Source organism: Scomber scombrus, chromosome 15, assembly GCF_963691925.1.
Source record: "Scomber scombrus chromosome 15, fScoSco1.1, whole genome shotgun sequence".
Taxonomy (NCBI): domain Eukaryota; kingdom Metazoa; phylum Chordata; class Actinopteri; order Scombriformes; family Scombridae; genus Scomber; species Scomber scombrus.
Genome location: NC_084984.1, coordinates 13,603,314 through 13,616,308, shown reverse-complemented (window position 1 = coordinate 13,616,308; position 12,995 = coordinate 13,603,314). Strand labels below are relative to the sequence as shown.

At 39.4% G+C, this 12,995-nt stretch overlaps 1 protein-coding gene across 1 annotated transcript in view; it reads left to right on the top strand.

The window, feature by feature from the left end:
* The window catches only part of pappaa (pregnancy-associated plasma protein A, pappalysin 1a), an 86,455-nt gene that overhangs the window by 31,697 nt on the left and 41,763 nt on the right, over positions 1–12,995 (top strand). Inside the window, exons 8-10 of the mRNA XM_062434717.1 lie at positions 3,388–3,516; positions 3,756–3,847; positions 6,055–6,251. Of these exons, the coding sequence (XP_062290701.1) occupies positions 3,388–3,516; positions 3,756–3,847; positions 6,055–6,251 (418 nt within the window). The remainder of the gene's footprint in view (positions 1–3,387; positions 3,517–3,755; positions 3,848–6,054; positions 6,252–12,995) is intronic.

Genomic DNA, 12,995 nt, shown 5'->3' with positions numbered 1-12,995 from the left:
TCTGGGACCACAGAAAAAGGCCACAAAGAAAGTGCTTTAGTGTATGAGAAGGCAGAGGAGTCCATACTCAAGGCCTGCAAGAACTTTGGCAGGGTGAGGAAGCGGCCTTTGTAGTGATGCATGACACAGAAGGCATCTGAGTTCTTAGTGCAGTCTGGGGAAACAATTGAGGATAGTATGGGTTGGTCTGCTGTTGCTGTCCAGTAGAGTTCAGCTACTGGTGTTTTAAATTAAAGCAATGACCCTGAAAGTTAAGGAAAGCATATTTAGTAAAAGGACTTTTGGGACAACACTCCTGAAGTTGCTCAATGTAAGCCCAAGGCTTCAACAAGAGAAAGTTGTGGGCCCTGCTTAAAAAAGTGAAAGTATGTTTGATAATGCCAGCCCAAAATTACCATTATGCATAAAAAGAGAACTCAAGTGCTTCCTTGAAGCATCTTTTTCTCTCTTCTGTCTATTCTGTGTGTTTGCTCTACTCAAAGATAAAGTCTCCTACAGCTTAACTTTTCCAGAGGCTAAACTAATTCAATTAGTGGGGGCATGTTTGAATGTAGCCTAAGGTTGCACAGACATGAGCCAACATCGCAGAACAGGACATACTGTAACATAGAAGAGAGTCTGTCAGGTCAAACATTCTGTGTTGATAATAATAATGCCAACATAAATATCTCATCCTAGGCACAATTTTTGCTGTGGGGAAATTCATTTTGTTATTTGATCGTAAGGTCCATTGGTTTTTATGTTTGGGACAGCAGTGATAACTTGAACTTTTGTCTGCCGGGAATGTGATGAACAAACAATGGAGAAATTGAGAAATGAAAATGAAGGGGGAGGGGCTAAGGTAATGGACCATAGTCAGAAATATCATGAAGAAAGCTTCCTGTTGTAAATCTCTTGTTTCTGTTAATTTTAACATGAATCACCACAGGCAGAGCACAAGATCATGCACACACACAAACAAACACACAAACATGCATACCTTTCATTCTACTGTTCTGTGTGTCATGTTTGACCATGGGTATGCACAATACCTGCTTCTTCATATACACTACTTTAAAAAGAAATTTAACTGAATGGTTTGACTTAAAGCTCATCGAAGGTTATGGGTTCTCTACACATCACTCAAAGACTTTCTTTGTGTGATTGCTGACTGTAGCTTTGGCCTTGGATGAAACCTTTGTGGTACCAGAGTAATGTTTGCTGCTGGTGCTGCATTGCACTCACACTGGGGATTATATGGCAGCAGTGGGAATAGTGGTTTATGCCTGTGTACTCTTGTTTAAGTTTGAAGGCCTCAGTTGGCAGGCAGTGAGCTACTAATAACAAAGGTATTGTGAGTGTGTGTGTGTCTGTGAGTTGCTCTGTGTATGAATCCACATATGCCCTGGTACTTATTTGATGAGTACACTATCCTTGCATGCTTGTCATTGTATTTATAGCATTGCAAAGGACATTCTAAAATTAGGTCAACAAAACTGTATGGTCCACATGAAATGATCTATGGCTATCGTATTGGTCCTATTTATCCTCATTTACTGATGATGTATCCAAACCATGTAAATTATTTTTTTTACCATGTACTTAACCAATACTAGACATGATTACACAAAACAATTATGCATTTCTCTCCCCTTATGTATCAAATAACATAGCACAAATTACAGTACACCCACTTATTTTCTCTATTGTGCTGACTTAGTTACACTTAGCAAATACCGCAGTGTTTTTATCAGTGTCATTAATTGGCCCATAATAGATAAGGCGGCCTACAGGATTCCCCATTGTAATCTGACATAGTTATCACCCAACATTCAAACAAAACAGAACACCAATACGTGAAAGTTACATGTAAACGTTGTTGTGCGCAGGACAATCTAAGTACTCTCAATGAGAGTCAAAGCAGTTATTAAAGTAGAATAAAAACATTATATGTAATTATAATTATATAAATAATTATTTAGCCTGATTCATTTGAATGAGTGCACATTTAAATTAAATAAACACACACACACGCTCACACGCACACACACACACGCACACACACACACACACACACACAAACACACACACACACACACACACACACACACACACACACACACACACACACACACACACACACACACACACACACACACACACACACACACACACACACACAATATAGAGCCAAAAACTCTGAAAGCCAAAAAATATAAACCATAAAGGAGAAACCTTGACCATAAGCGACAAATCACAACTATAAATGATGAACCAAAACTATAAGCAAAAGAAAAGAAAGTCACACTGGAAAGAAAACTGTAAACAATACAGTTGCAAATGAGAGTGCTGATGTGAAATCAGTTATCCTGTTTCTATCGTTTATAATAGTCTATACAGATAAATAAAATAAATGCTTATTGATTCTGTGGTTGCCTTTACATGTTTTTCCAATTTTTATTTTTAGTTCCATTTAGGGTTAACAAGCTTGTTACATGACACACACTGTGTAGGAGCTAATCAAAAGTGCAGGCTACTTGTCCCATGTTCTATGTTTATACAGTACTTGCTTTAAGCAATTAAATCACAAGATTGTCACTCAATAGTTTACAGGACCCAGTAAACCTGGCCATTCATCAAAATCTAACAGAGATTATTTGACCTATTGAGAAATACAAGAAACATGTAAAGGCAAATAATAGAGAGTGGAAAAGTAACTATTTGACATCATAAAACCGGGACAATTAATATGACAGCACCCTCACTTGCACTTGTTGTGTCTCATTTACAGTTTTCTTTCCTTGAGTTTAGTTTTGTTGCTTTGCTTATGGTTTTGGTTTCTCATTTACAGCTTTGATTTTTTTTGTTTATGGTTTTGGTTTTCTCATTTATGTTTTTTTTTTTCCTTTCAGACTTTTTTTTCAGACTTCCTTATCATGATGACTCAAGAAACCATCATGGCGACTTACACCGACAAAGTGAGTAGTCCCCAATATTTCTCCTGTCCATTGTGTATTCATCATGATGGTTCCTTGAATCACTATGATAAGGAAACAAATCAAAGCTGGACCCAAAGCGGGTAAACTCAGCCATATCAATGGTTTACTGGATAGGTAAATGCTGTTGTGCGTAAGTGTGTGCTGAGACAGATGTTCTTATTTGTGTTGGCTTGTGATACCTTAGATGCTAAAAGATTGCTACAACACACACTCACCGGCAAACAGAGCAGCACTCCTAATGCTAACCGGTTCCCTGCAGGCCTGGTCAGCATCTCTGTCTCAGTATACAATCTTTTATTCTTTTTCTCTTTTCTTTATTTGTAATTCTTTACCTGACATTTCTTCAAGGCTTCACATTTTCCTGCATTAGACACCCGACTCATTGTGATATTTACCGCTCTCTGTGCAGGGACGTGGTACCACATGTTGTGTACACCTATCAGGTCCAAACCATATCCAGCCAGAGTGAGAGTGAGCCCTCTCCACCTCTGGTGCATGAACTGGGTGCAACCTACTGCGGGGATGGACGGATACAGAGGTAACAGACACAGACACACACACACACACACACACACACACACACACACACACACACACACACACACACACACACACACACACACACACACACACACACACACACACACACACACACACACATTATACAATATCTATTAAAATGCATGCATACAGATGTTATGAATACCAGTTTCATTTGGTATTAATAGGTTTGGCAGTGTGTGGATGTTTTCTAAGAACTGCCTCCTGCAATTTTAGTTTCAATGGAGAGGAATGTGATGATATGAACTCTATGAATGGAGACGGCTGCTCCAGTCAATGCAAGAAGGAGCCCTACTTCAACTGTGTTGGTAAGTCATATGGACAAAGATAACCTTACAATTGAAATTGTAGTAAATGCCTTGGCTGTTTTAATTCTCTGAATTGCTGTAGAGGAAATACTGGAAATGTATCTACATTTACCGTCAATGCACCTTTGATCAATATATTTAATCCCTGATTTCTTAAGAAGATGTGCTCTATTGCCACTAGTAGAAGGATGTGGTTGTAATACAACCTTTAACCAAAATACTTCATGCTTTCTCAAGAATAAAAATGCCATTAGATATCATAATTGTTTTGACCTCCTGTAAAAAATAAAATAAAATAAAAATACGAAAAAACAAATCTGGAAATCATTTTCTTTTAAAAGGATGAGTCATCTTATTTGACATAGTTTAGTGATTGGCATCTACTGTGTTGTTTTGTTTTATAAATAGATGGATGAATTCCTGTCCAGTTCTCCTGACCGTTATTTTGCCCCCTGTTGTGATAGTGTCTGTGTGCGCGCATGTACAATACATGCATGCATGCACACACATGTGTGAGCCTCTGTGAAGTGGCCACTTAATCCCTGTCAGATTGCTGGATGACTGCATTGGCTGTGCTGTTTTTCCATCAACTGCAGTGCTCAGGGATGTGTGCAAGTGTCTGTGTTTGTGTGTGTCCCACACCGTCTGACATAGTTGTAGTTTTGCACAGAAATCGGACACTATAATGACGGGACCTTCTGTCCATCTGTCTGTATGTGTGCAAGAGTGCCTGCTTGTCAGTGTGTCGGTAATTGAAAGTGAGAGTTGGATGGAGAATTGACGTAAGGTATACAACAGACCAGGGTTTTACAGTCTGGATGAGCTTTAATAGACTATGCATGTGATCGAGCCGAATTATATCTGCAATTGATGAAATGGACAAGTTGTGTTCACACGACCCCGTCGGGCATTACAATCCCAGTGGCTATTTCTCTATAGGGCTCCTAGCCACAATAAACACAGGTGCAGATAAAACAAGAAAATGCTATCTGATTTCCTTTAGCCATGCTCCTACTATCACAAAAGTGATATTTTTGGATGACAGTGTTTGCCCAACATGTTGTTAAATGTAGCTTGTAGAAGATGTTTTGTCAAAATGTTTGTTTTGTCAACCTCTGTACTTTCTTTTCTCTATTTCTTCCTCTAACGCTTGGTCTTTTTTCTTTTTGCTCTTGCACTCAATCACCTTTCCACTTTTTCCGTTATCTGTTTATTCTATCCCTGTCCAAATTCAAGAAGCAATACTCCTTTTCCTTTTCCATCCTTTTCCTCCTCTCGTTAGCTCGCACTCTGCCTACAGTATAACTCCTGCAGCTTTCATGAGCCACTGTTTGAGCTTCCTCTTGTCTCTTTCCCTTCTTCTTTGCCTCTGTTCCTGCTGAGTGAGTGGCGGGAGCGTATTCTGTATGCCCCCTCAGTAGCCCCTCGTTTCACCATTGCCAGAGCACAGAACTGACTTTAGTTTTTGGCTGTGCTGGGGAGGGCTGGAATTTCGAGGAGGAGGCCCCGGCCAACTTGGCACAGAATGCCGCCTTTCCCCCTAACTGGAACCCCACCGACTGACACTGCTTTAGCTGAGAGCAATGAGGCCCAGGCAACCTCCCTGCTCTGCTCCCCTCTCCTCCAACCCATAAGCTTCCAGTTCCAGACCTTAACTCCGGGTGGGATGTCTGGAAAAATTACTGCTGTATCTTTCTTTACCTCTTGGATTTGTCTGGTTCCACCCCCTATACCCCCTTCCTCTCTCTCTGTTTGTCTTCCTGCTCTCATGTCATCACTCCCCCCCTTTAATACTTTCTTTTTTGTTTCTTTCTTCCTCTCTTTCATCTCTGTTTTCAGAGCCTTGCATGCTCAAGAATTTATCCTCCTTTTTCCATCCACCTTTTATCCTTTACCTCTCTCCCTTCTGTATGGTCTTCTTCCTCTACACCTTACAACATAATAGAGATATGGTTAAAAATGATATTCCAAAGGATCAGGGGGCATGTTCTATAAAAAAAAAAAGGATGAGAGACTAGTACATTTTGGAGTGTGTAAAAACTCACTGGTTTTGCTTTGTTCAAATAAAGACATGTCAGACAAGGAGTGGGGTGGAGGATATGTTGAATCTATACTCAATCATCACTTTATTAAAAAAATAACACAATAAACACAAATACTGATTTATTTGACCTGACAACTTTTTGCTTTTGTCTTTTCACCTACAGAGGAGCCAAGCATGTGTTACTATTATGATGGTGACGGTGTTTGTGAGGACTTTGAGCGAGAGACAGGTGTGAGAGACTGTGGCCTCTACACCCCCAGCGGTTTCCTGGACCAGTGGGCTTCCACAGTTGAAGTGTCCCATGAGGAGAAGCCTTACTGCTCTGGTGAGGTGGCTGCTGGATACCCTGCTGTTACAAAGGTAAGGTCCAACACAGCTTGTTTTATTCACAGTATGTTTATATACAGTATACACTTTCTGATGTGGCAAAAACATTCTGCAACACCAAGTCAACTAAAAAAATATGACAATAAGCATCAAGAAGCTTTAAAATTCTACATATGTAGACATGAAATTATAAGTAACCTGTCAATCAATGAAAGAGTATGAAACAAATCAGAATATAATAGTTCACAGGCACTCTGCTTAGTTGTTTGGGTCACAGTCTTTGAGCCTTTGGAACACTTTCTTTCTCATCCATAAATATTTTACACATCAATGCCTCAATGAATCCTCATTTTTGGCAAGACGCTTTCATAACAGTCACTTTTGCTGGTTTGCCAGTTAAGTAATTTTAAAGATTGGTATATTTAATTAGATGTGTCCCAGGGTGGATGCAGAAGTTTGCCGCTCTCATTAAAGTAATGCTTATTGAAGACGGGACAAGTCGTCATTGATTCCACCTAAGCCTGGTGGAAGCATTGATCTGTTGCTGTCTCGGCGCAGAGAGGGGCTAATTGCCCAAAACATTAGGGTGATGCATACATTCATGTACAGACACACAAAGCTTCACGTACAGAAAAGTGCACTGGGCTCAATCTTATTTAATTCCCTCTTGAAGTAAGTCATGTTGTTAAAATACACTATCTCCCTTAAATCCAAATTTAACATTTCAGGTCAGTATTGTCCAATTTATTTATAGATTTTGGGGTCTCTGCTGTTTGAAAAACCAAATGCGAAAAACATCAAATCTGGCAGTATCTTGCTTTTATGTTAAGAGTGACATCAATATGCATTGTTAAATTTTATGCACAGAACTATTTGAACCTTTCAAAGGATAGACTTTAAATCCAGGCATTGAAACTCTAAGGCTGCACACCACTACACTGATAGTGGTGTCTCTTCTGAGTCATGTGTGTAATGTTGGAAGTAGAGCTTGTTTCCACTACTGATGGTGCATTTTACAAGGCCAGTGAAGTAGTTATTCTTGAACAGCTGTGGGCAGGTGCCTTGTTCCACATTTTGGCAAGGATTCACACAAAACAAAGGCAGGAGATACCATTTAACACATTTAATATGTATATGGCACCACTTCTATCAGAGTAAAAAGGGGAATGTGTTCCAACCAACAACATTGCAGATGGTTTATTCTCAGAGAGGAATGAGACACCAGTGGAACATGTCCGTATAACCATAAAGAAAGGATTTCTGCTGTGAAGGACACATTGTTCATACAAAAAGCACTTTTACTGTTGAGAACACACTGTTCCCCAAGGGTCATATGTGATGAGATCACCTCGTTACAAGGCCACTGACTGTACACTCTATGTGGACACACAAGTGTATGTGCGCGTGTGGAAAATATGCAAACGCAGGTTAACAAAACACAACGGTCTTGTCGATATCTCTCTACGCCTCTTTGTTTCTCCTTTTCACTCCATCCAGTAAATCATTTGTTGCAAAGCTGGCAGGTTCACGGTTACATCAAAAATGGTGTCCTCAGAGCTCCATTCCTCACACCAACATCAGTACATGTTGATGCAATCACTGTTATTTATTTTTCCACTCTAGTGACATACACTACAGCAGCATCAAATACCATCTCTTCAACTGAACACTGTCCTGCCCTTGCTGTTCAAACACAAATGCACACATAAATGCACATTGAATCATGCAGACTTGTTTGCTTATGGTAGTCCCTCAAAAAACAAACATAATGTTACACAACCTCAAATAACTGAGTTGAGATTTTGGTTCAGTCTCCTAAGCAATTGTGCTTGCATGCATGTGGCCATGGCAATTGTCCTAGAGGCTCATGCCACAGATGAAGCATGTGAGGATTGGCTCTGGAGATGAATACCAGGCAGTAAACTTGTATGTGTTCATGGATCCAGTTTAAATGTGGCCACTTTAGAAAAAAAAACATATAAAACAGCAGAGCGTGGCTGATCAGTAGGAAAACAAAGATGCTGAAGATGTTACCTATTTTCAAAGCGTTCAGTGATGTCTAGCCATCTGGTATTTTAATCGGCCATAGAGTGCCCAATGAATAGTCATTCCTCAGGCATCTGGATTGCATTCCCCATCTAGTGTACTTCATTCTAGTTTCCTCAGTTTGTAGGGGATTGTGTAAATAATGGGTATTTTCCATGGTGACTTTGAGAAGTTGATATTTGTTGAGATTTTGATTTTGATTTTTCTGAGCAATGTAGTCGCACTGTGCCTTTGCTGATGCAGACCCACATGTTGCCCATGACAAGGAGTTAGAAAGCTGCTGGGGTAGTAAATTGCATGACAACTTTGAGATGAGTGTCAGTAATATGAACATGGTGAGGGTTGAGAAAAGGGGACTGAAAGCTTATTTCCTGTGTTCAGTAGAGACAACACTGAATACATTATTACTTTACATTTGAACTGGAAAATGATTCTGAACTCAACTCATAAATTTGCCTTCTGTTGTGGTAGAACATAGTTGATGTCCTTGTCTGAGAAATATGCCTTTTGTAAGTAACAGATCAATAATTACTGAGACTAAATCTAGTCTGCATGCCGCCAGGGAAATGTATAATGATATTGACCAGTTTACGAGAGACAACTGATTTCTTGAGTCATTTTAAGAGGATTAATTGTTATACGCAGACATAATAACCTGTGGGAATTTGGTGAAATCAGCGTACTGACTTTTTGAAAGATGTATATTGCACTTTTAGAATTTTGTAACATTGCTTGAGATTTCCAGTGTCACTGGATAGTTCATTGTCATGAAAATACATGCCACTTTAAAACATGGTAGCCTTGCAAGAATCTGCAAATAAACACTATTTAATCATTTTGACAATCTTCCCTCTCATTCCCTTTACTTGATGTCACCAAGTTATAAATGTGGACCATGTTGCGACATAGCATCTCTTCTCAAGAAACAACTGTTGAGAGCGTTGAGTGAGCGTGCATAAATGAGCTTAAGGGTGACCCTGCCAGGAGCTAAGCTGCTGTTGGAATGGCTCTTATGTTTAATACTGTAGCATTCACAATGTGGTTACAACACACTCAATTTCTCTTTGTCATTCATCCTACCCAATTCCTATACACTAAAGTTACTATAAGTGAAGGAACATTTACCACAATACTACAGAAGTACAAGGAGATTTTTCTGCTTGACAGGATCAGTAATAGAGATACAGGGGGGCACCCGTCATTTCTTGTTGGGCACATTGAGTAACCCTTTGATCTCAGCTAACCACATTCCCGAGACAATGTCATTACCACGGCACAAAGCCAAAATGACAGTAGAGTTCTCTGTTGGAGTTAGTGTCTGGTTAACCACTAGCATCCATCCCACAAAATGTACCATTATTGTCCTTCTAGCATTTTTTTTTGGTTGCTGGTGTGTATGTGGTTGTGTGTGACAGAGATGAATTGATAGAGAGAGGCAAAAGAAAGGGGGTTCTGAGTGCAAAAATGGATGACAAATTTAAAACAGCACTAGGTCAAAACCTACTATATGGCTGGATCATGTATGAAATTTTTTGGAGATACTGTATATGCTAGATCTGTTTGTTTAAATGAAATATTAGATGGTCATTTCTTTAAGAATTTCATTTTATAAATGTACAATTTGGCTTAAATAATGAGCAAAATCATTTACATATTGTTCATTGTGGGAGAAATTTGGATTATTGAATATTAATAATAACATAAAATAGTAATAACAAATCGTGTCCTTTAAGTCAAATTTCCAGCTGAAAATTGGCCCAAAACATTGTCAAATGTACACACAGAATTAACACATTTTCTGGCGTTTACACCAAAAAAAAGCATTTGTCTTCTATATTAGGAATATACGTGATAAGCATGTAATGCCAGTTGCAATAATTATAGATCTGCGCTCACTGTGGTAGACAGGAACACTTTATTTCTTTATAAAATGTTGGTATGAATAAAGAATACTGTTGCAGTCAAATAGATATTTTAAGATATTTAAAGTTTGACATTATTCAATAAAAAAAAATTGTTAGAACACAAAAGAGTTTGCCTATGAAAGCTGAGGAGGTTGATATGAAGTTTACCAACAGCATACGGGCACTTTAATAGAAAATGAACACCACCTATTTTTAAAAATATGGTTTAGGGTAATATTCCACAGGCAATTTGGATCTTTCAGTTTTGTTGAATAAAGAAAGTCCAAAACAGAAATGCCTCGCTCTGTTAGAAACATAGACATAATCTCCTTTTTTAGGTTGTGTGGCTTATTATTCCAAATGAAGTTAAAGATAAAGCCAGTCTAAACAAGAGGTTAAATGTTTGGTGACATTAAGGGAGGAAAAGACATGAGGCTCTTGCTTTTGTATAACGGGCTGCTCAAGCGGCCCACGTAGCGACCAGCCCCGGCTACTGATGGCCAGTTCTCCTCTGCCCCTGGATGATGATGGACGTTGACTGGCCAGTCATCAGAGGAGTTGGGCTGCTTGCAGCTAAGATGACTGGCTGGCACCTGGCCAGCAGCTCCCCACATTTCCAAAAAACATTGGTGTTATTTGGTTAAACTATCCACATATTAAGAATGTAAATGGTTACTTTCTCGCCTGAAAAAATATTAAAACTAAGTGACATATTAACAGTCCTACAGAGAAATTTACAACAGCTTTACAACAGCTGGCATCACCATCGCCTCCATTTGGTGCAAAATGCATTCAGGGATACTTGGCTGTCCAAAGCTTCAGGCGCCTTCAGCCGACCAATGGTGTAACTTCATTACTCAGCTACTCACCAGTCAGTCACGGACAATTGCAGTTATGGGGCTGGCTCCGCTGTTGCAGTCCAGCCAACCAAAAACAACATTAAGTGTCTTGGTAAGGTGTGGGGCCAGCGCAGCATCTTCACTGCTCCTTGGCATAGCTTCTAAAAGTCTCTTGAACTCTACAGGATGGATGAGCACCATGTTGTCAAGCACTTAAAAAACTGGCTGTGGAAATTAACCAACAGCACATTGTCCTGCCTTACTAATAGCTTACTTCATCCTTTGATGTTTCATTTAATCATGTTTCTATGTTCATGGCTCACAGCTCTTAGGTAGAGTTGGGCTAAAAATGTTCTTCCCTGATACAGGATAATGCTAAAGTGCTGGGGGTAGGGGGAGCGGACAGTACATCATTTCCTTCTGATCTGGTAAACAATTCCTGTATTGGCTTTGTGTATCAGTTCCGTTTGATGTTTAAAGACAGTGTTGATACTGTCTGTGTGTATGTGTGTGTGTGTGCGTGTCTCAGAGAGGGAATGAGAGGGGCAGCAGTGATAGGAATCTTTGCGGATGCAAGAAAGCAACAACAGCAAAAGAAGGTAGTTGAGGAGGGAGATGATCTGTCTGCACGAAATCTCAAATGCTCTGTACTTGTGTGTTAGTGTACACAGGATATATACTGAAATATATGGTAAAAACAGACAGAGATACTGAAATATATCCACGTATCCATTATATTACATGATGAATGATAAGCTCAATATGCAGAATTTATGTACAAGAGTTGAGCTTTTTTTTTCTTAACTTCTAAATCTTCATGCACCAGAGCAAAACCAAGAAGAAGGATGGATGAATGCTCCCACATTTGAACCACTGCTGATGGAGGGCTCTGCATAAGAATATTAACATGGGAATAAATGGTGCATAGAACCATAAATATATACTGCTCTTTTTGTACACTATATTTCAAAGCTTAGGGTCTACCTTAGATCTACCTAGATTTTTTAGATTACAAAACATTATTTTTTGAATGAGTGTGAATCCCAGTACTCACTTGTAGAGGTATGTGTTGAAGTAGAAAGCGTTTACAATGGCAGTGCAGCAATAATGTCTAGGGCTTAGAAGTTTTTCAAAAAGCTAAGTAAAAGAAAAGGTAAAGACTGAAATGGCATATACAATAATGTAAAGAGTCAAAAACAGTGAAAATGACATATGGGGTTAGTGGTTGTAATTGGAGGTAAAACAATCTAGAAATTAGTTTGACTGACAGTCTTACTGCATTTACAAGAAAATACATCATTGAATAAAAATTGTTGTGAAAGTGGAAAATGGTTCAAAACTGCTCTTGTTGGCCATTCCCACATTAAAATGTCCTCATATGAACAGTTTGATCCAATCAAAATACCATATGGACACCAGAGAATGTATGAAGTTAATAAAGTTGAGACCCATTAATGATCACAAAAAATGCCTGACTGCCAATGTAACATTCTAGCCAGGTTTAAAAGTTGTGTTGTTTTCTTTTTTTTAACCTTTTGCCTCAGACCCATGACAAAATGTTGTAGAAAACCTGTAATAAGGGGTTACCTGTTAGTGACAGCGAGGCGGCTTCATATTATTTATAAGATTCTCCCTTCTTTCCTGATCTAGCGCACACACAAGTACATAGTCAGACAGACACACACACACACACACTCTCACACACACACACACACACACACACACACACACACACACACACACACACACACACACACACACACACACACACACACACACACACACACACACACACACACACACACACACACACACACACACACACACGCCGACTCCATGCAGGATTATAGGGCAGGTCCATAGGGGACTGAAATGTACTACTGCTGTCTTTGTGGAGCAGAACATAATGTTCCCCCACTACCACACCATGGAATATGGTGAGCCAGCTCAACTTGCTCTAGGGGGATTGGATTGAAGAACTGGCCCTA